Here is a 23706-nt window from a genome sequence, read left to right on the forward strand (position 1 = left end):
AAATCATAGGAAGTTTTCACTCACTATCGTTCACTTACGCTCACTTTCACAAGTAACCTATTGTTGCATATTGTAAAGGTAATTAACATAATTAACATATCTCCCACAATGTATTGTTTCTTCTCTACCAGTTAGCCAACATACCCACATGTGGCTGGATGTTATGTAATAAATGAGTTATATAAAAGTAAACTTAAGTTACATAACAAACAGAAAACTATGACATGGTGTCAGAATCGGGATCTACATTGGATATGTAGTATAATTTGGAGATTGGATGACCCACAAACTACAAGATACAAATGGGTTTTGCATCACTAAAAAAAACAAAACAAAACACATGTATGGGATACAGAAGAGTGTGAATTGATCTTTGAAGGACCTTTAGATGCTGTGTCAGAAGAAAGACAAGTGAAATTTCTTCTCCTTTGAATCGGAGAAAAAGTATGGGCGGCCAAAAGGGCAAAAATTCATGTCGTCCATTCAGTTATATTTCATCAATTCACTGCCTTCCCATCGATTCACTTTCATGTTTAAACGATCCTGTCATAAATTCAACATCTACTTTCGTCAATTCAATTGTCAAACATTTCTTATCTACGGTGTATTAAAACCAATGCTGTCATTATTTTCGTTGATCGTGTAACTATTCTCATCGATCGTCAAACTATTTTCGTCCATCGTGTAACTATTCTCGTCGATCGTCAAACTATTCTCGTCGATCGTCTAACTGTTCTCGTCGATCCTGTTACGTCACCTCATCATTCATCGATCGATCACCAGAGGGCGCTGTGGTAGCACATTGGCCTATCACATGACTATCAAAATGGCAGACAACAAAATGATTGCTAGTGAAATAAGAAAATTTTCTCAACAATTTCAATTTTAATTGTTAATAATTAAAATATATTCGGTTGTAGGGGCATTATTTTCTAGTTGTTTTCAACTCTGACCATGGCTGGCCGAGTTAAAAATTACCGCGTGATTGACAGACAGAAGCACGTGTTGCTACCGCAGCGCCCTCTGGCGATCGATCGATGAGACGATCGATGAGAATAGTTAGACGATCGACGAGAATAGTTACACAATTGACGAGATTAGTTGGACGATCAACGACAGTGTATGAAATTCAAGGAAATTACTAGCCAGACCGCCGGGCAGGTAACTCTGAAAAGCTACCAACCTGGCCATGTAGTTACCTGCCCTAGTTATGATAACCCCTAGAGTTAAGAGAGGTATGCTGAGGGGGTCTAGAATGCATTCTTGGGAGAGTAATTTGGAAATGAAAGGGCAATATCATGCCTTATGCATGGAAATTTAGAAATTGGTTGGAATTTCTACTGAATGATACCTTGTCAGTGTTGGATTTAGAGGGGGGGGGGGTCCTGACGCCCCCCTTTTAATTTCTGCAAAAAAAAAAAAACTCACCTCTTGAAATAAGACTTTCACTAGTTGAATCATAGTTCTAATTAAACCATACCAAATGGCACCATTCACCATCTAAAATACCAAAAATTTTCAGGGCCCTTTAGCGGGCGGGGGAGGGTGGGGGTAGTCAATTCAGTTTATGTTCACCTTGCAGGCTGTCTCATTTCTTCTTCAATAATTTATTTATAACTTTTATTACGATTTCGTTATATCGTTTGATCATAATTTTTGCTTTTCTGTATAGCAACAAGTATGACCAAATATATATATTGTTGTTAAATAAATCGATCTCTGTGCTGACAATAAAGAAGAAAGAATTCAGCATGAGGGTCCCTTTGAATATCGCTTTTAAGCTTTAAAAAGCGGTCGGGAACGGTCCTGCACGCTAATCGCCCATAGACAGTCCTGCAGGGCCCCGTATCTCGAAAGCATTGCTTATTGAGAATAGCTATATATATATCACATAGAGGCTACAATATATTATATGGGGCGAGTATGGGCGAGTTATTGGATCGAGATGCTTGCGCTCGGTCGCAATGCGTGATACTTTCGAGTGACGGTTTTACAAAAAATGTTACCGCTCGACTAATTGCAAATTGAAGTCACCTTAATTTCCATGGGTCCCAATTTGTTCTCTTTCGTTTGGTTCTCCTTTAATTTGCCTCCGTTGCCTTTATTACTGTTGATTATAAGCACTTCATGTACCTATAAGTCTATTTTATCAATATCATAACTTTTTATACTTTCACATTTTGATTACTCTCAACCTACAAATTGCTACTCGCGGGATCTCCTCTACACAAAACAATGACGTAACGTTATCTGCTGTGCACTGAAGCTGGTTAAGAACAATGTGCCTCGTTTCAAGTTGTCTTTCAACTTCATATCACACAGACAGAACTTCGAAAACGAGGCCAATGAGAGGGAGACTGTTGGTTACATTTCGATACGAGCGTTCGATTGCAAGCTATGGTTAGTTCTTTGCTTCTATGAAAGTGGGTAAAAACAGTGAGTTTATTTTGCTGAAATCGCTTGTGAACATAGACAAAATAAAAGGTAAAAAATAGGCTGTAAATTAGCCAGCCCGTCGGGCGGGTAATTTGCAAATCTTACCCGCCCGGCCTGAAAGTTACCAGCCTCGGGCTGGCGGGCAGGCGGCCATTTCATACACTGTCAACGAGATTAGACGATTGACGAGAATAGTTACACGATCAACGAAAATAGTGACAGCACTGGTTTTAATACACCGTAGATGAGAAATGTTTGACAATTAAATTGACGAAAGTAGATGTTGAATTTATGACAGGATCGTTTAAACTTGAAACTGAATCCATGGGAAGGAAGTGAATCGACGAAACATAACTGAATCGACGACATGAATTTTTGCCCTTTTGGCCGCCCATAAAAAAGGCCGCAAAATTGTGAAAACTATTAACATTAATGATCCAGACGTGTTGACCTCGTATTGGCAATAGTTGGAAGAACACACGAAGCCCAAGAGTAACTTTCGAATTCAGAGATTTTAACTTAAAGCATGCAGACAAGAAGCAGGTGAGAGCATTGATTCTTTTGTCAGACGAATCAGACTCGTGACAAATGAATGCAAATATACCGATGTTGAACAACACATAATTGACACTCTTATTTTTGGCACTAACTCAGAGCAAATTCAGGCAAAATTATTACAAAGAGAGGAATATTTGACACTAGATCATGCAGGCTCTTGTCATTGCACGAACAGAGAAAGCAACTAAGAAACAGATTGAGGATCTTCACAGCATATCAACAAAGGAAATTCATGCACTACAACCAAGTGGAAACAGTCAAAGAGGGAGACCGGCCACTACAGACAGCCACAACATCGCACTCCTCGCCAGCAAACTCAGTCTAAGTTACCAAGCAAACAATGCTCACGACCACCACTACAAGAATGTGGTAAGTGTGGAACTGAACATGGTTTTCAACAGTGCCCAGCTAAAGGCACAATTTGTCTCAAATGTGGCAAGCCAGATCACTGGAAAAGGGTATTTAGAACAAAAACAGTAACTGCATCGACCCATAGTAAAACTGTGCATTCAGTAACAAATGAAAGTGACAGTAGCAGTGTATACTTTGACTCTATATATGTAGATAGAATTCAATCAAAACAGTCCCCAGTCAAGCCATTTGCTGACATTGAAGTTAAAGCTGAGAACTCTACTTCAACATTACGTTGCAAAATAGACACTGGTGCTAAGGGAAATGTAATATACCACTGTCTTCTTTCAAAAAACTTGCAATTAAGCAACCACTAAAGCCTACCAATGACAAGATTACTGCATATGGCAGGGTATGAAATTTGTATAAATTTGAAGCCGGACAGCAGGGCTGGCAACTTGAAAAGTAGCCAGCCCTGAACAAAAGTAGCCAGTCCTGAATTTTTTTGAAAATTACCTTTAAAATTGATTAAACCAATTGCAGGCAAGAATGATATTGAAACAGGGACTCTTAGTATCAAAGTGAATTTATTCAAGTAGATTCTTCACTGTCAGCATCTGAAATGTTATGCTCTGAACCCAAATCGGAAAAGTCTGATTCACTGTGACTGTCATAATCAGAGTCTAGTTGCATGACCCGCTTGTTACAAATGCTCCGTGGGCATACTTATGAAATCTTTCTGGTTGTTGCCTAGAAATGGTGCAAGTACACTTCGATAGGTCTTGCAAAAAAGTTTGACCTTTTTATTATCAGTCTGATCACAAATTAACCAAGAATATTCAGTTTTCCACGATGGCACAACTGATATTTTCCTTTTGCAGGGCTAGACTCTAACTTTAATGAGCACCTGTCCTTTGGACAGGTGGTCATAAATTTGACGTGTCTGATTTTGAATACAATCTGTCCATCAAAACCAATTTTTTTCCATTCATACCTCTTGGTGAACTTTGTAAACATTAATATGTGTAGTCATACATGTAATGTATTTTTTACCAAGATATTCAGTCAAATGAGCCTGGAAAATGAAGTGGATTTATTTTCAGATAAAAAGTCATTTTTTCATACTTGTGAACTCCTGAATATTTAATCTTGCATATAAGTCTGATTTAACATGGTTTCGATCAGGGCTTTTCCCAGGGTTTGGGGTACAGGGTCCACTTATTGTAAATCTGAAACTTGATAACAGATTGACATGAAGTTTAACCAGGTCTTAAAAATATACTGTGAGCTGGAGGTGGTGGTGTTGGTGGTGTTGGTGGTGGTGGTGGGTGGGGTGGGGGGGGGGGCAGTGTTATATTATTTTATTAAAATATTCAAAATTTATAAAATTTGAATAAATTTCATTAAAAATTGAAGAATATTCATTGTATAATAGTTTACTTATATAAATATCACTTATTTTAAAGTTTTTAAATTGATATTTATATTAACAATTTGCTTTCTTTAGGGGTAACATGTTTCATTTTTGAATGTACAGTATGAATTAAATAAAATCAGTCATTTAAAAAAATCCCCCTTCTTTTTATTTAAATTCTCATATTTTTATTATTTATTTTTTTATTATTTATTTTCTTCCTTACAGCAATACCACATTGGTATATGATAGCACTGCTAATTTATCAAATTCCAGCACTAAATTTTAAACTGTAAATAACACAGGTGGTGCTAGAGTCATTAAATAAAACATCTTACAAAATTTCAGGTTATGCAAATAAACAACATTTCAACAAGATCTTAAGTCCCAAAGTTTGACTTTCCAACTTCAAATGGTTGTGAGGAGAAAGCGTGCAACACATTTGATACACTAGATACATCCAGTCCAATCTGGCTGTTGTGTAGTTTAAAAATTATCGACCAATATCAAACTTGCCCTTCTTAGGGAAGTTTCTTGAGAAAATGGCATGTATACAACTGAATAACTATCTAGCTCAAAACAGTCTATATGGCAAGTTTCAATCAGCTTATAGAGAAGGACATAGCACAGAAACAGCTCTCCTAAGGGTTCATAATGACATCATGCTTTCCTTAGACAAACAAAAAGATGTTATCCCTTAGCAAAATTTTAAGCTTCCCGCACACTGTTTCTGCGGATGCGCAGCAGATTCACAGTAAGGGTTTCTGCGGATGCGCAGCACGCCTCATTTGCATGGTAAAATACGCACCTCCTGCACACTCCTTGCACATCTCCTGCAAACTTCCTGCACACCCCCAACACCACAACCAGCACACTTCTCGCATACCTCCTGCGTACTTCTTGCATACCTTCTGCGTACTTTTTGCACACTTCCTGCGCACATCTTGCACACCTCCTGCGTATGTGTTGCACACCTCCTGCGTACTTTTTGCACACCTTTTGTGCACTTCTTGCACACCTCCTGCACACTTTTTGCATACTTTGTTGCACACTAATTTAAATATTTTATAACACAATTTAAATTTTATTCACTCGTTTTTTCAATCAGTTAACATTAATTCTACAAAGACAGGTTCTGAGTTACATCTAAAGACGTGCCAACAGAAATATTGTAAAATCTGTTTATCAACAACAAACAAGAAATTACAGTCATATATTGTGCTTTATTAATCAAATTAAAAATCGAACAAAATCAGCAAAATCCAAGCCATGTCCATATTTCTCTTCTTTACATCTTTCTGCCACATTTCTCTTCTTTACTCATCCTGTCCTGCTCCGTCAATCTAAAAAAGAGTATACCATAAAGTCCTACAAATTTACCACACTGTGCACAATGCTTAACATCCAAATCTTAAACATCCATGTGGAGGACAAAAAAACCATCAATATACACATTACTGTTTGAGAAGTCCTGAAATCAAGTTCAAGTGTTTATTATTCATATAAAGAAAAGGTTGAAAGGTAGGCAGAAAAATGTCTTGGATATTAAAAAAAAAAAAAACAGTGCTAAAACTGCTTTGAAGAATACTTTATATACATTCCTCACACATCTATGTTATGTTGAAATCTTAGGGTTTATGGTTGTATTCACTTTTTCACTTATTTTCAACATATACTTGTTGAATGATGTAATCAGCTTGCAGTTAGTGTTGTTCTCTTTTAAAACTTACTCTGCACAGCTCTTTCAACTAGAGAATCCTTCACAAAAGAAGCTGTTGCTGACAGTTCTTGTGGGCTGACACAAAAGTACTTGACTTTTTGGTACACTTTGTGAGAGTTTTGATGAGCCACCAACTATAGATATTCACAGCAAAGTGTCCCTTCCAGTCATGCCAGCTTCTGTATGTTGTCTACTCTCTAGGGTCACCTGAAATAAACAATTATTCAACAAATGTCCATTTGTTCAAATAACACAGTAAGAGACAAATTTTTTTGAGATTCAACTGCATTTGAAGAAACATTTTGGTGAGCAATTGATCATAGTTTTATAAGAAATTAAGAGACTAAACAGTGATTGGATTCTATATCCTCGTTTCTTTGTTGGCTAAAAGGGAAGTATACATTATAAATTAAAACTTATTTAATGTAATATAGATATAATGTTTACAATGTACACTACAAATTAGATCAATTTTCTCATTTTCAATTTGATTAGATGCCCAAATGATCCAATGCATTACTGTAATACATACCTTCCTCAATCCAATTTTTCTACACTCTGTACTCTTCCACTATGCTCCTGAATTAAAACTGGCTTGAATGTAAACAGCCTTCACTCATAAACAAAGACTTAGACAGGATACCACACATCTGATAACACCAAATAGGTGGTTGTTGTAACAATAGCTGCAGGAATAGAGACCTAATAATAGGTGCCAGGCTAACAAAAGAAATTCACAGTTGTTGAATCTGTGGTTGGTGGAGTAAGGCATTCTCTAACATCAGTTGACTGTTAAACCTTGGGCTTAAAGTGTGATTGAGCATGATTTATAATAAAATGTATCTTTAAAAATATTAATTTGTCCTCGTTTCCCACCCTTTATGAGGGACAGTACTATACCCTTTATGTTCGCTTTCTTTTACATCACATTATATATATTAGGCTGGATTGAAATTTCACTTTTTAAAACAGCCAAGGTCAAGTAAAATCTGACTATAAGCAAGATTAAAATCTGACTAGATAAGGTTGACTTTCAATAAAATAGAAGAAATATGAAGTTAGTAAATATCATCATAAAAATACTAAAAATACATTTACTGTGTTTTTATCTTTTTGTGAAAATTAACTAGCAAAGTCAAGATTATACTATCCATGTTTAATTTACCACAACCCTAGATTTTATAACTGTTACATTTCATGACTGATACATCCTAATAATAAGTTGTGATTTAGTGAATGAGTTTAAAGGGTTGATTAGGCATTTTTCTATTAGATGTTGTTAAACTTATATTGCCCTTGACTTATTCTCATACTTTGAGTGAGGTAAACACCATAGTTTGTTAGAACAATACAATTTATAACTAGCTTTACATAATGTTATTGATTTGTTTGTTGGACTAATTTGGCTGGATTTCTCTCTGGCCTGCGACATACAGTCAATACCCACTATAGCTCACAATAGTGTATTATTAATCATAGTGTGCTTGCCCCGTATATATGATAATAATTAAAATTTTATATAAACATTGATTATTTCTAATTGATTGATATAAAGTAAAATGGGTATTGAAGTATTTTGTTTGTGTTATTGTCAATGGCATTGCATATACATGTATCTTGTATTGGTACATATTAAATAATCAAATGATAAGGTTTTTACTCTAAAATAGCATACCCCGATAAAATTAAAAGCTTGTTGTATACTCAACTCACACAACTTAAAATTTCTAAGTTTTCTGTACACTTGTTGCACAATCCTGATGAAAAATTTGAGTTTTCTGCACACTTATGGCAAACTACTGATGAAATTGTAAGTTTATTGCACGCTTTCTGCACACATCTGTTGAAAAACCAAGTGTCTTGCACATTTTCTGCACACTCATGACAGAAAAATTACATTTTCTGCACACTTGTTGCATACTCTTGATCAAATTTTAAGGTTATCGCACACTCTCCGCATACTTCTTTTGAAATACCAAGTCTCTTGCATACTTTCTGCACACTATCTGCACTTATGGAAGTGTGCAGTAGGTGTGCAACGAAAGAATTTTTATTGCACACTTCTGCACACTCCCCAAAGCTGTCTACTGCACACTCTAGAGTGTGCCGCACATATGCAGTTTATTTGCAGCACATGTGCTGCACACTTTTCATTTTGCTAAGGGATTTTAGTCCTTTTAGATCTGTCTGCTGCATTCGACACCATTGACCACAACATACTTCTGCACAGACTACAGTACCGATTTGGAGTAAATGATTTAGCACTTAATTGGTTAACCTCATATCTAAAAGATCGAACACAAAAGGTGTCAATTGAGTCGTTGCTATCAGAGCCCACTATTTTAGAGTATGGTGTCCCTCAGGGGACTGTGCTAGGTCCACTGCTCTTCTCATTGTATATGCTACAAATAGAAGACATTATAGTTAAACATGGTCTCAACACTGTCATTTTTGCTGATGACACTCAAATTTATGTCACAAGTGAAAGTAATCGCTCCATGGCTATCACCTCAATAGAAACTTGTCTAGTTGAGATCCGGAATTGGATGAAAACAAACATGCTAGCACTAAATGATGGAAAAACTGAACTAATATGGTTTACATCAAGGTCTAAGGCAGACAGTGGAAATGCAATGAAATCTGATATTTGTATCGGTGGTGTCAACATCAATCCATCTAGCTATGTGAAAGATTTAGGTGTCACCTTTGATCAGTATGCAACTATGGATAGACGGATCTCTGAAATTTGCAAATCGGCATCATACTCACTTTGGCGAATTAGTAAAGATACGTGACTTACTGGACAAAACTTTAACTGAAAAAGTAGTCCATGCTTTCATTACTTCTAAGCTTGATTATTGCAACAGTCTCTTATATGGTTTAGGCAAAAATCATCTGAACAAACTTCAATTAATTCAAAATTCTGCAGCTAGACTGGCAACTAAAATGGGATGGAACAGCCGAGAGCATATATCACCTGTTTTGATGGAACTTCACTGGCTTCCAGTAAGAGAGAGAATTTTATTTAAAATTTTATGTGTCATTTTTAAAGCAGTCCCTGAGAATAAACCACTTTATAGCTCAGAACTTATGAAGCAACATCAGCATGGAAGAGTTACCAGGTCTTCAACTTTTAGTCATTTACTTTTAGAACACAGCTTTAGAAAGCTGGTAAATTTTATGGTGAAAGGGCATTTATGATATATGCACCCAAAGTTTGGAACACCTTACCCTCTGAAATACGAGCAGCAGGTGACATAGATACTTTTAAAAAGCTTTTGAAGACTCATATTTTTAGAATAGCCTATCAGTAACTATCATATAGTTAATTTTAGTTTTTAATAAGGTGTACTGTAATTTTATGATTCATTTTAAATGTTGTCACTTTAGTTTCTTATCATTTTAGAATATGAATAATTGGTTCTTTAAATTAGTTCTTAGTCCTTTAAAATTGTAATGTGTTCTTATATTAGTATTGTGTTATTTAGCTCTTTTAAGTGAATGTTGTAAGGCGCATTGAGATTTTTAATGGAATGCGCCATAGAAAAATAAATTATTATTATTATTCATTATTATTAGTTTCTATTTTAGGAATGGTCTTTGTTACTAGAGCACGTAGATTTGTAAACAAATAAATATTCAGTAGTCAGCCTGTTATGTGAATAAATTTTGTCTTGTGAAGTTTTGGAAGGTGTTCACTTTCATAATTTGGCAGTAAGTTTGCTTAGACTTTGTTTTGGGACCACGTGTTTTGTACCAAATGTAGGTCACTCTTTTCAACGCAATCCAGGAAGAGACGAGAAGACGTTAGGATGCAACAAAAATTTCTTTTTCAAGATTTTTGTTCTTTAGTTCTCATAAAACATAACCTGTCCGTCGGACAGCCCACCCTGCAAATTCACTTGTCCGAACTGAATTTTTACATGTGACTGCCTGATACCTTCCTGTGTTCTTTTCTTACGTGCTGGGGCATTAGCACCAAAATACTTACAGAGGGTAGACTGCGACTTAAGCACAATCTTGTATAATCCACGTGCGTCGTGACATTATTCAATTAAATTTCTTTATGAGAAAGACATCGTACAATTATAATTACAGATTATAGAAGAAGCAAAACTTAAACTGCGTAATTAGACGAGATTGTGTGAACTTGAATGACCACACATCGTTCGTCACTTGTTTCGTAAACAAGCATGTAAATGCCGCATTTGATACTTTGTATCAGATGTTTCATAACACGGTGAAGGGGCTTTGCGCTAGGCATGCCGGGAAAACGGTGAATAAGCATGTACTTTCAGATTTTGTTCATTTGTTAAGAGTGTCGATTTCTTGAAGGGCTAGCCTCATTGTTTTCGTTTTTATTTCAACCAAATCTGTTTAACATGAACGTGCATATTGATATACAGTTATTTTAGAGGCCAGAAAATGACCAGACCAACGGACTGGCAACTTTTGGAAAGAGACTGCCCAGGTGATAATTTAGCCGTCCCAGGCTGCCGGACAGTCCTTATTTTGTACCCTGCATATGGTGGCAGTAAGTTACCAGTATGTGGAATAGCAACATTGACATTCACAAATGACAAGGTCATGGTGACCTCAGACAGCTATATATTGTGGACTGTGAAGGACCAGTTATACTAGGAATGGAAACCAGTCAAAAACTGGGACTTGTTACTCTGAACATCAATACAGTGGCAAGACAGTCCATACTATCAGAGTATAAGGATGTCTTTCAAAGTATCGGGAAATTGGATGGGGAATATCACATAAATATTGACCCCACTGTTTCTCTTGTTGTTCACCCACCACGGCGTGTACCTATTGCATTGCAGCCAGCACTCGAGGAGGAGTTGGACTCTCTCATTGAGCAAGGGATCCTGTCCATTGTCATACAACCAACGAAATGGGTAAACTCGTGTGTATGTGTAACCAAACCCAATGGAAAAATACATCTCTGCCTGGACCCAAGAGACTTAAATACGGCAATTAAACATCCACACCACTACACGCCAACACTAGATGATGTCCTACCTCAACTGAGTGGCGCGCATACTTGACCTTCGGAGTGGGTATTGGAATATCACGTTAGATGAAGAAAGTTCTCTCCTGACTACCTTCAATACACCCTTCAGAAGATTTAGATACAACAGACTACCCTTTGGCCTCTCGCTTTCTCAAGATGTCTTCCAAGCCAAGAAGTCTTCAAAGACATTCCAGGGTGTACCGGAATCGCTAACGACCTAATCATAGCAGGTTGGCAGAAGGATGGATCTGACCACAATGTGACTCTGCGCGTAATATAAGATACAGCCAGAAGAAAGGGGATACGCTTTAATGAAAACAAGATGATTCTTAGAAGGGAGGAAATTCCATTCTTCGTTCATATATTATAGGAAAAGACGGGCTATAACCAGACCCAGCAAAGGTAGAAGCCATTTATGTAATGAATGAACCGAGAAATGTATCTGAGCTGCAAACATTCCTTGGAATGACCAATTATCTAAGCAGGTACATTTCCCACGTCTCAACTTACAAGTAGCCTCAGGGACCTGTGCAAGAAGGATAGTGTTTTTCAGTGGAATGCTGAACAATGTATTGCATTCAACAGGATAAAAAGATAAACAGCAAACGCAACCAACCTCCAATTCAATGACAGTAGCAAGTCACTTACACTCCAGGTTGACGCTTCATCTTATGAATTAGGAGCTGCCATAATCCAGGATAAAGGCCCAGTTGCATATGCTAGTAAAGCACTCATAGAAACAGAGTCACGTTACTGGCACGAGATGTTAGCAGTAGTGTTTGGTCTTGAAAAGTTTCACCATTATGTCTATGGTAGACATGTTAAAGTAGAGACTGACTGACTGACAAGCCTCTAGAAGCTATTTTCAAGAAGCACCTACACAACACACCACCGCATCTGACCTGCATGTTGCTGAGAACACAGTGTTATGACACAGAGGTTGTGTATGTCCCAGGCAGACTTGCTGATTCCCTCTCTCGCATAAGACCTTGTGATGGTGACAACATCAAAAGGACTTGACATTACAATACACGAATTACACTCTTACATGAACGCAAGTCCAACATGCATTGAGCAAATTCGTGAGGAAACTAGTAAAAGAACCGCAGCTAGCAGCTCTTCGTGAAATGATTTCTGTAGAATGGCCAGCTACACACAACCAGTGTCTAGAATTTCTCCACCTATACTGGAACTACCATGATGAGTTAGGCATCTCAGATGGAATCATTATGAAGGGGAAAAGGATGATTATTCCAACAGTACTTCACCCTGACCTACTTAAACAGCTACATTATGCCCATCAGGGAGTTGAGAAATGTAAGCTACGTGCAAAAATTGTCTGGCCTGTCATGAATAATGATATTGAGCACACAGTTGGACTGTGTCCACCTTGCCAGAAACACCAAGCTGCCAACAGTAAGGAACCCTTACTGCCAACAAATGTACCTCCCCATGCATGGCACACATTAGCAGCAGATTTGTTCTATTGTAGACAAACTGACTACTTATTAGTTGCTGACCAGTACAGCAAATACCCTTTAGTGCGGAAGCTTACAAGAACATCATCAGGCAGTGTTATTGCACACTTTAAGAGCATATTCCAGGAGCTTGGCATCCCTGAGATTTTTAAAACTGGCCATGGACCTCAGTTTTTGTCTGAAGAATTCAAAAACTTCGCACAACTCCCATTGATCACCATTGAAGGACTTGCGGGGGACGTGAGATTCTGCGCAAAATTTGGACGCAAACAGCCCATAAGAGCCAGTACGGACGGTTGTGACCCAGGCTTAAAACACACTATGATCAGCATGTCAAACAACTTGCACCTTTACATGAAGGAGAATTTGTTCGCATGTATGACACCCAGAATAATACATGGCTACCTGCCAAGGTTAAAATTGTATCAGACAAACCCAGATCTTATTATGTGGAATCCAATGGTGGAATTTACCAACGCAACAGGAAACATTCATAAGACAAAAGAACATTTTGATTTCAGAAACAATGAGATTGAGGAAACTGATGAACCTCTTGCTAACATTACAAACACATATACTGTTACAAAATGTGAAACACCTCAATCTCAGCCCTTACGCAGATCAAACAGGAACATCAAACCTCCAGCGCGCCAAAAGGTAATTGATTCTAATTACATAATTGCATCGTCGGGAGCATCTCTTGATCTCTGAGTGCTCCCGACACAGAGTAATCAGTATTTCACAATCATTATGAAAAATTCATATCAATGGTCTAGATCCACTTAGTATTCTTAGAGCGCATTCTCAACGAATTAAGCCAGGCTTTACAAAGCCGGTGACCTAAAAATGGCGGACGTACATGAAAGAAAAACCGCCTAATCTTTTAATAGTCTCTCCGCCTCTCACACGCCTCCCCACACGTCGTCCCTGCGGGGTACAGTAATTAAATCTCGGCTCCGAACATTAATATTTCCGTGAATATCTCTGGTGATATTATCTCCTTAGATAGTCGATTCATTGCTGCTCTACGGGCCAAATTATTCCTTTTTCGTCTCTGTTTTCAAAGATAATAGAACAGAAGAGCTTTTTTTTTTCGATCGCCTTCAGCCGCTATGCCTTCTTCACCACGAGTTTAACTGATGAGCATGCGCACTTAATATTTCTCAGGTAGCTTCCGCATGGCGAACAGAGCCGAGATTTAATTACTGTACCCCGCAGGGACGACGTGTGGGGAGGCGGAGAGACTATTAAAAGATTAGGCGGTTTTTCTTTCATGTACGTCCGCCATTTTTAGGTCACCGGCTTTGTAAAGCCTGGCTTAATTCGTTGAGAATGCGCTCTTAGCTGTTGGTTATAATTCCCATAACACTGTTCCTAATGAGAAGTCTAGTTCTGCATTACTTAAAGGGATAACAACCATTTGCAGGGGCGGATCCAGATATATATTTTGACAGTCTTCCAAATTATCCGTGTTGATATATCCTCCATTTTTGACCGTCTTCCGACAGTAAAAATTAGATACCCGTCAATGTAAACTTGAAAATCTGACCGTCTTCCGGAAGACCCAGAAGACGGCCTAAATCCGCCCCTGATTTGTTAGATATCCACATTTCACAATAAATACATTGTTAATAACTTATAGAAATATAAGGAATTCTATTTTACCACCAAAACAGCAGTTAACTCAATTACTCTGAAATTTGTGCTTGCCATCACATCAAGTGACCTCCACAGATGGCTACAGTCTGTAATAATCTCTTAAGAGAACATTACAAAAAACCAAACTTTTTAGAAAAAAAAACAGGGACTAACTTTGAATATGGGAACGGATTGATTTACCATTGGTAAGTATCGGAAAATTGCCTTTACCCTAGGAAAATCCATTTTTTGCTCAAATTGAACAGTTGTTATCCCTTTTAATACATACGGGCCCCTTACCGGCTCATCATAATCAAGGGAGCTAAAAATGGAATGCACAGCTCTACCAAGTAAAAGACAATGTACGGTAAAGTCTTGAAAATTTCGTCGCTTAAAAATTAATTAATATTTTTAATTGTGTAAATTCGACTAATTTTTCAAAATTACCTCTCCCCGACTCCTGGGTATGATGAAATTTTCAAAAATCCGGCCTTTGGGCTTTTATCCTTAGCGACTGTTATCTTTGACCCTCCTATATTGTGGGATATTTATTACTACTTCCTAAGTCATTTTCTGGTGGTAAATAATAATCTATTTATTAGTGCATCTCGATTAAGTTATACTTAACTTACTGTACCCGAAAACATGTTGAGAATTATCTTCTTGGTAAGAAACATACCTCCTGATAGAGGGGAAGGATCATGATAAGCCTAATTGCAACCTTGCATCATAACCTGGACGCGACATATTAAAAAAATTACGCTCTTGGGAACGTTTGTTGCATGCAGGGCTTTTCCCAGGATTGAGTGTCAGGCCTTCTAAAATTACCATCTGTAATTTCCTAAAAATTTACAGGGAGTTAAAATAATGATCTCCCGTTGACGATCTTCCGTAATTTAAGTTCCTTGAACTAATATGAAAACTGCATTTTATTATTGCTTACATCGCAAACAATCTCCCGGTGAAGATGTGAAAATTGCCTTTTCGTCTAGCAAGGATCGCGAACGATCTCCCTCTGATATGATCTTACGCGAACAAAGTCCTGAGAATATTACGCGAACGATTCTCCGCCGAAGATATACCGTGAGCAGGGCAGGGGGCGGATTAAAGATAAAATGAAAATGAATATTAAAAAAAAATCCAAAGTGTGTGTGTGGGGGGGGGGGAGGGGTTAAATAATCTCCCGCTGACGATCTTCCGCGAACGAAGTTCCCTAAATCCCTTGAACTAATATGAAAATTGCATTTCATTCTTGCTAACATCGCGAACGATCTCCCGATGATGATATGAAAATTGCCTTTTCGTCTCGTTCGGATCGCGAACGATCTCCCTCTGACGATCTTACGCAACGAAAGTCTTGACGATATTACGCGAACGATTCTCCGCTGAAGATATGCCGTGATAGGGGGAAGGGGGATTAAAGATAAAATGAAAAGTATATATTATTTATAAAATTCAAAGGGGGGGGGTTAAAATAATGAACTAATATGAAAAGTGCATTAAATTTTTATTCTCGCTTACATCCTGAATGATCTCCCGCTGAAGATATGAAGATTGCCTTTTCGTCTCTCTCGAATCACAAACGATCTCCCGCTGATGATCTTACGCGAACGGAGTCCGCTACAAATATGAAAATTATCTTCCCATCTCGTTTGGATCGCGAACGATCTGTTGACGATATTACAAGAACGATTCTCCGCTGAAGATATGAAAATTGCCATCTCGTCCCATTCGCATTGCGAACGATCTCCCTGTACGAGCCAGGTAATCATTAAATGGTCCTAAATTGAACATGGACATGAATAGAAGTGAATGGTACATTTCACTTCGAGATAATATCTTGATTTTTTCATTGTGTCTTCCTCATTTAGGACAGCCGCCGATAACAATAACGGCGTTACAAATGACAAAGCCGCAGCCTGTGATTTCTATTTGCCGGCTTGATAACGCACCTTAAGCCAGGTAACAGTAATGTAACTAAAGACAAAAGGCCGACGTTCCCGAAATTGAGAACGGGAATTCACATCTAAACCATCTATATTGTGAGTAACCTCTCGCAGGGGCGCACTATTGTTCCTATCTCCCATTGAGAGTGTTATCGGCAATGATATCCTGATCGTATCATTGTCTTGAATCAACTGACACATTACCTTCATGTTTGAGCTGGACAACGCGGCCATATTTAGTGACGAACTTTTCAAAAATTATCGAGTACCTCATTTTCAAGGTCGACGTAGTTTTCAAAGGGAAAAAAGTTACGTCGGCGGAAAATTGTCTGCCGACCAAATTTTCAAGAACTACGAAATTTTCAAGACTTTACTGTATAATCAAATGTCAAATCAAGACGCAGCAAGTGTAATATATTCTATCACTTCCAAACAAAAGAAAATTCAAAAGCAGAGACAGTATACTTACCCCCCTAGGCTATTTGTAGTTATATACAGCAGTATCTTCCTAGAATGTTTTAAGACTTCCACTCTCATTTCAGATGAAGAGTCACTCTCAAGCAACATACAAGTCACCCCTTGTACTGCTAAATCTGGTAAAAAAATGATGTAAAGTATAAATTATATTTTCAACTCCAGATATACATGTACATGCATATCACTGGAACTTACTAAAAGGGATAATAACTCTTCGTATGAAAACTGGAACTTAGTTAATGAATTCTATTAAAATTAATATGATTATACAAAATAATTGATCTGTAGAATGTGCTTCTTATTGAGAAGTAAGTACATGTAATGTAATTTACATTCAACAATATGACCTGCCTCCATCATCTATGCTATTAGAAAATAATTTCTTTACTGTAACTTTATTGTCACATGTTGAATGGCCATAAAACATTTCTTAGTTCCAAGTATTAAAATGAGTTGTACTCGTCTCCACAAACCTTGAGATAGTTGTTCTACTTTCATTTCATCTCTTTTGTCATAAAAAATGGACACATCATATTCTTCCCCTGGAAATACACATTGTCAAATTATTTACTTATTATACTCATCTTGCACAAAATTTGATTGACAGATGTAACCAAGATCCCATTTGCTCTCAGCAGATAATCACAAAAGTCCACCAGATCTTAATTATGCCAGTTCCAATTCATTCACAATAAAGATATCACTACATTAAAACAAGCATTGTTTGACTTTTTAATCACAAAATATTCAAAATATTTTAGTGATTAATTACAAGTCAGATATTCCCATAGTTTTTAAATGTTTTATTCATCTCCTCAATAGTATATTTTCTGGTGGAACATCCCACCCTTTCAACAGCAACTTTGCCTGTGGTGTTTACATTTGGTGGTACAATCAATGTGGAAAAAAACTAGTCAATATATCAGTGATATCAAACTATCAAATTCAGGGTAACAATTGAGTAAAAGTATGGTAAGCTGACAGAGACAGTTACTGTAATAAACAGTATTTTAATACTCAGAGAGATTACCTTTGATCCTCATTGACAAATGTTTCAAAAATCCTTCCTCTCTGCTATCTATGGGTATCAAATGTCTCAAGGGTAAAAGTAATTTTCTCAGTTCTTCACTGGTGATGTCTCTATACACATGGATGACTTCTTTTTTCTGTGACATTGCTTCATGCTTTATCCTTTCTGCTTCATACCTCCAAAAAGGACTAAAATAAAGGACCATAATTTATGTGAATTTTGCCAAATTAAATGATGTAGGAAAGAAAGACATTTTCAGAATTCATTGACAAAAGGAAAGAATTGACATAGAAAAAGGCAGTTTCAATTAAAATCCATAAATGATGCCAAGTATACACTCTTACAACTTACCACATACTACAAACAATATATTTAAAAAGTTTTTTTCTAAAGATAGCATAAGTTTCTTTCAAAAAGCATTCTTATTCTGCAAAAATTGGGCTTGTTCCCCTTTTGGTTCTTCAGTAAACAATAATTTCACAACTATAATTAATGGATTAATCTGTGTGTTCTTAATTATCATTTCTAAGGCCCATAAGACTGTTGTTAATGAAATGTCAAGTTATGCATTACTTAAATTAAAAATAAAGTAGCCAGCTCTCTACCAGTACATATAGCATATGGCAATTTGCACTACACTTAACATTCAAATATAAGGTGTGTAATAGATTCTACCACATCCAGACAGAAATAACAAATTTCAACAACACCTAGCTTATACTTACTGTTGCAGGTAATGTGTAGTTATATACAGCAGTACACTCCTGGATTGTTTCCAGGCATACCCAAACATATCCCTTACTCTAAGTCTATGTAGGTCAATTTCAACCAACATACAAGTCACCCCTTGTCCTGCTAAATCTGGGAAAATGTAAAATATATGTTACTATATTTTCTACTCCAGATATGAATGCATTTCACTGGAACTTACTTAATGCAGTCAATTTTAATTAATAGTTATACAGATTATTTACCCGTAGAATATGCCTCTTATTTAGTAGTAAGTAATATAATTAACTTACATTTAACAATATGGCCTGCCTCCAAATTTTTTTGATTGGAAAATGATTTCTATACTATAACTTTATTGTCACATGTTGAATGGCCATAAAACATTTCTTAGTTCAAAGTATTTAAATGAGTTATACTAATCTCCACAAACCTTGAGATAGTTTTTCCACCTCCATCTCATCTCTTTCATCATAAAAAATGGAAACATCATATTCAATATCTTCCCCTGGAAATACACAAGTTATTTACTTATTATACTCATCTTGCACACACTTTGATTGGCAGATGTAACCAAGATCCCATTTGCTCTCAGCAGATAATCACAAAAGTCTGCTATGGGATGATTCAATATATGAAGACTAGAGTGCTAGCTAGGCCACAACCTAAATATGGCAGACCTACAGTACATGAAAGGAAGACTGCTTAATCCTGTAAATGGGCTCTCTGCCTCTCACACTCTTCCCCACACATTGTCTCTGCAGGGGCACAGTTATTAAATCTCCATATGTCTAAATTAAAAATATGTCAATTCCAATTTATTCACACAAAAGATATCACTACATAAAAACAAATATAGTTTTAATTTTAAATAACAAAATATTCAAAATATTTTAGTGATTAATTACAAGGCGGATATACCCAATGTTTTAAAATGTTTTATTTATCTCCTCAATAGTATATTTTCTGGTGGAGCATCCCACCCTTTCAAACAGCAACTTTGCCTGTTGTGTTTGCAATTGGTGGTACAATCAACAATCAGTGTTAATACAGTAGTGATACCAAACTATCAAATTCAGAGTGACAAGTACAAGTATGGTAAACTTACAAAGACAGTTACTGATATAGACAAAATTTTTATACCCAGGGATGTTACCTTTGATCCTCATTGACAAATGTTTCAAAAATCCTTCCTTCTTGCTTTCTATTGGAGTCAAATGTCTCAAGGGCAAAGGTAATTTTCTCTGTTCTTCACTGGTGATGTCTCCATATACAGGGATGACTTGCTTTTGCTGTAACATTGCTTCATGCATTATCATTCTCACTGCATACCTCCAAAAAGGAATAAAATAAAGGATCATAATTTATGTGAATTTTGCCAGGAGGAGAGAAAGACATTTTCAGAATTCATTGACAAAAGGAAAGAATTGACATAGAAAAAGGCAGTTTCAATTAAAATCCATAAATGATGCCAAGAATACACTCTTAAAACTTACCACATACTGTTACGCCTTCGCGGCCGAGTGCCTTATGAAGGTACAAATAACAATGTACTTACTGGTGTCTCAGAGTATAAGCACAAAGCCAAATAGCCCAAAGAGATCAGCCCCAAGAGAAGAGCAAAAGAACCAAGAGAGCTGCAAAGTCAGCCGCAAAGAAGCCAAAGAGGCCGATTTATTTCACGTTACCCCTTATATACTAGTTCAGATAGTACACGTTTACCAATCAGAACCAACTATACAGTGAACAGTTTTACCTTTAAGTTACCAATCACGGGAGAGATTCAAACTTGCACACCGGACAACACTTTACTTACAGAGACATCTACCGGTAGCAATATAAAATAATCTCATCTAACACACTACATCGTCACACTCTCCCCCCTTTTGACGAACAAAACTCCCCCCTATTATTACAATATAAACCATTACTTTAAATTATTAAACTAACAATTACTACAATTCAACAAATACAACAACTGAAATCGTAATTTACGTTTAAAGTAAACAAGTAATGCAAATAGTTAATTCTCGTTATACCAAGATTCAACATTTAACTTTAACACAAGCAAAGTCAATCAAGTCCATCTCTCAGCATAAATGTCCATCCTTAGGAATGCAAAACAAAGTTTTAAATCCATTATCACTTTAAATCAACTTTAAAAGCAAACAAAGTGATTTTAACACTAAATTGCTCAAAACAACATTATTAATGATAACAATGTTAATGTGAAATGTCAAATTATTATATAGTTCATTTTTCATCCATGTAGCAAAGTAAATTCCATCCGCCTATACCAATGACTACTGAGTTCACGATCCTCTGATGAAAGTTTTTGTAACAGATGGTACAAAGTTCTCCAATGAAACAAAGTCAACAAAGAATTCAGAACCTCAGTCTTAGGCTCCATACCATTTCCATAAATGTACATTTTCACAAAATCAATGTCCTCCTTGGAACAGTTATCTGGCAACATTATTAGTCCTTCACTTTTCACATAGTCCATCAGTTCCCATATATTTCTCATATTTAATGTCAATATCAGGAAATGTATAAATCCATTCACCAACTGGATCCACAGTTTTTCCTCGAATTCACCAGTTCCACACAAATGAACATCACCATGACGTTTACGTAAAAGCGAATTGTCCTTTTCCATCGATCTGCAATACCAGCACACCAATCCTGGAGTCATATACCATGGCAAATGAACAGATTTCACATGACGTCCAAGATGTCTACTTAGGTCAGCACTGGACACCAGACACAAACCACACTGGACTTCTTTCCTCGGTTTCTTCCTTCTGTACTTGGAGTGGGTAACTTCCTCCCCCTCTTCACCAATTAAGACAGTAGGATCTTCCACCAGATCAGTGTCATCATAATCCGGGACAAAACATGCTTCATCTAACATGTCTAGATCATCCATATCTGAAATAAACTTATACAATGGTTTATTTTCTTGAATGAATATACATGATAATGAGCTTTTCTTTCAAATGAATATTAACATATTACATTACGAACATAATTTTACATTATTAACATAGTATTACAGCCTTGCCGCATTCACTATGTACACATATTATTCAAATAAGACGCAAATTCAAATAAAAAAAAACAAAACTTCATTGACCAAATCTTATGGTACCTTATTTCTTTTCCCATTTGTAATATAAATCATTATTCAAATAAGACGCAAATTCAAATAAAAAAAAAACAAAACTTCATTGACCAAATCTTATGGTATCTTATTTCTTTTCCCATTTGTAATATAAATCAGTTATATATATCAATTGCAATTCCACAATTCTTTCACAGCCATACTACACAATACAACTCCGACTCTCTCGGTTCACCATTTTCTAACCAACACCTTCTCTACTGATTGACTTTCCTAAGAACTCACACTTTGTTTGGACTAGAAAACATTTCTTAGGCTTTAACTTCAAATTGTAAGAACGCAATCTCTCCAAAACCTCTTTCAAATTCTTAAGATGATCTTCAAAATTCTTTCCCAACACTGTGATATCATCCAGATACACCAACACTTTCTCCCAAGTCAAACCTCTCAATACTAACTGCATTGCTCTAGAAAAACTTGCAGGAGAATTGGTAAGTCCCATAGCCATTCTCTTATGCTCATACAGACCATACCTGGTGATAAAAGCAGTTTTGTTTCTGTCTTTCTCATCAATTTCAATTTGAAAATATCCTTGAGCCATATCAATCAAACTCAAAAATTGATTTCCAGCCAGACAATCTAAACAATCACCAATGTTTGGGATAGGATAAGAATCTTTGATAGTTTTCTTATTTAATTCCCTATAATCCACACACCATCTAACACTTCCATCTTTCTTTCTTATCAAAACTGGTGGGGATGCCCATTCAGAATTTGATGGCTGAATAACATCAGAAGCTAACAACTTTTCAAGCATCTTTCTCTCTTCTCCTTCCATTCCCAATGGAGTTCTACGCAATTTCTGTTTCACAGGAGCTGCACTTCCAGTGTTAATAGTATGCTTAACACCTTTCATGCACCCTAAATCAAGATCATGCTTTGCAAATACATCTTCATAATCTCTCAAAGTTTCACACAATGCAACCATTTCATTTGAATCAAGCTCCTCACTTGATCTTTCAAATAAATCTTGCAAATGTTCAGGCAAATCTTTTTTCAAACTTCTCATCACATCTTTTTTATCCACATTTTCACCTACATTCAACTTCATTTCAACTTTATTCACAGCAGACACCCTAGCTTTTCCATCTACATCTTCACATCTCACTTCAGAATCAACAGTTTCAACTTCTTTAATAACACCTAACACACTACCTGCTTTCAAAACAGCATTTCTTTCTCCATCATTCACTATCTCTATAGGAACAACATCATCACCTTTAACTAATGCACAAGATACCAACACTTGTCTATCAACACAAGGTTCTATTACATACTCTTTCTTTTTCTCTAACTCATAATCTGCACAAACAGAAATTCTCATCACCGTCAATGGAGGAACTACTATTCTCTTTTTCGTTCTCACCATATTTTCACAAATTTCAACTTCTTTCTCCATTTCATCAACACATTTCTCATCACTTTTAGCTTCTGTCTCACCATTCCATTTACTCAAATCAGAGTCACCTTCAACTTCTATGCTTCCTTGCACACATTTTTCTCCAATGATCAATGTTTGATCAACTAAATTCACCACACAATTTCTCTCCTTCAAAAACTTCAATCCCAACAACATATCAATTCCTTCTTGCAAATCTGCAACATACACATTTTCTTTATATTCTATCCCATCTATCTCAATACTCAAATTTTCTACTCTATGACCCATCATAAATGCATTTTTTCCAGCAAGCATTAATTTCAGAGTCTCACAAAACTCAG

General features: G+C 36.5%; 2 protein-coding genes and 1 long non-coding RNA gene across 3 annotated transcripts in view; all 3 read right to left on the bottom strand.

Annotated features, from left to right (window-relative positions):
- LOC106160267 (uncharacterized) overlaps nucleotides 1-20138 on the bottom strand; it is a 116663-nt gene extending 96525 nt beyond the window's left edge. The window contains exons 1-2 of the mRNA XM_086998253.1: nucleotides 19957-20138; nucleotides 19234-19308 (exon numbers count right to left, since the gene is read on the bottom strand). Coding sequence (XP_086854379.1) covers nucleotides 19234-19308; nucleotides 19957-20119 — 238 coding nt within the window. The 5' untranslated portion in view covers nucleotides 20120-20138. The remainder of the gene's footprint in view (nucleotides 1-19233; nucleotides 19309-19956) is intronic.
- On the bottom strand, nucleotides 5944-8537 carry LOC147759714 (uncharacterized). Its single transcript, XR_015331543.1, has 3 exons — nucleotides 7012-8537; nucleotides 6490-6686; nucleotides 5944-6102 (listed from the first exon to the last, which is right to left on the bottom strand). It is a non-coding gene; the product is annotated as an uncharacterized LOC147759714 (long non-coding RNA).
- LOC147759715 (uncharacterized) lies at nucleotides 17030-18343 on the bottom strand. The gene is made up of 3 exons (XM_086997388.1): nucleotides 18072-18343; nucleotides 17515-17583; nucleotides 17030-17157 (listed from the first exon to the last, which is right to left on the bottom strand). Exons 1-3 carry the CDS (start codon nucleotides 18274-18276, stop codon nucleotides 17030-17032), a joined length of 402 nt encoding a protein of 133 aa, XP_086853514.1. The 5' UTR covers nucleotides 18277-18343.
- Nucleotides 20139-23706: the final 3568 nt, after the last annotated feature.

This window comes from Lingula anatina, chromosome 10 (assembly GCF_051362555.1).
Source record: "Lingula anatina isolate TDL-2025a chromosome 10, LinAna3.0, whole genome shotgun sequence".
Lineage (NCBI taxonomy): Eukaryota > Metazoa > Brachiopoda > Lingulata > Lingulida > Lingulidae > Lingula > Lingula anatina.

Excerpts from the sequence above, each read along its gene's own strand:
- LOC147759715 (XM_086997388.1), bottom strand. The coding sequence starts at position 18,276 with ATGGTCCTTTATTTTAGTCCTTTTTGGAGGTATGAAGCAGAAAGGATA. Across the intron at positions 17,584-18,071 it reads TTTGTCAATGAGGATCAAAG|GGGAAGAATATGATGTGTCC; the intron begins GTAATCTCTCTG and ends GTGTATTTCCAG. Across the intron at positions 17,158-17,514 it reads AGTAGAACAACTATCTCAAG|ATTTAGCAGTACAAGGGGTG; the intron begins GTTTGTGGAGAC and ends TTTTTTTACCAG.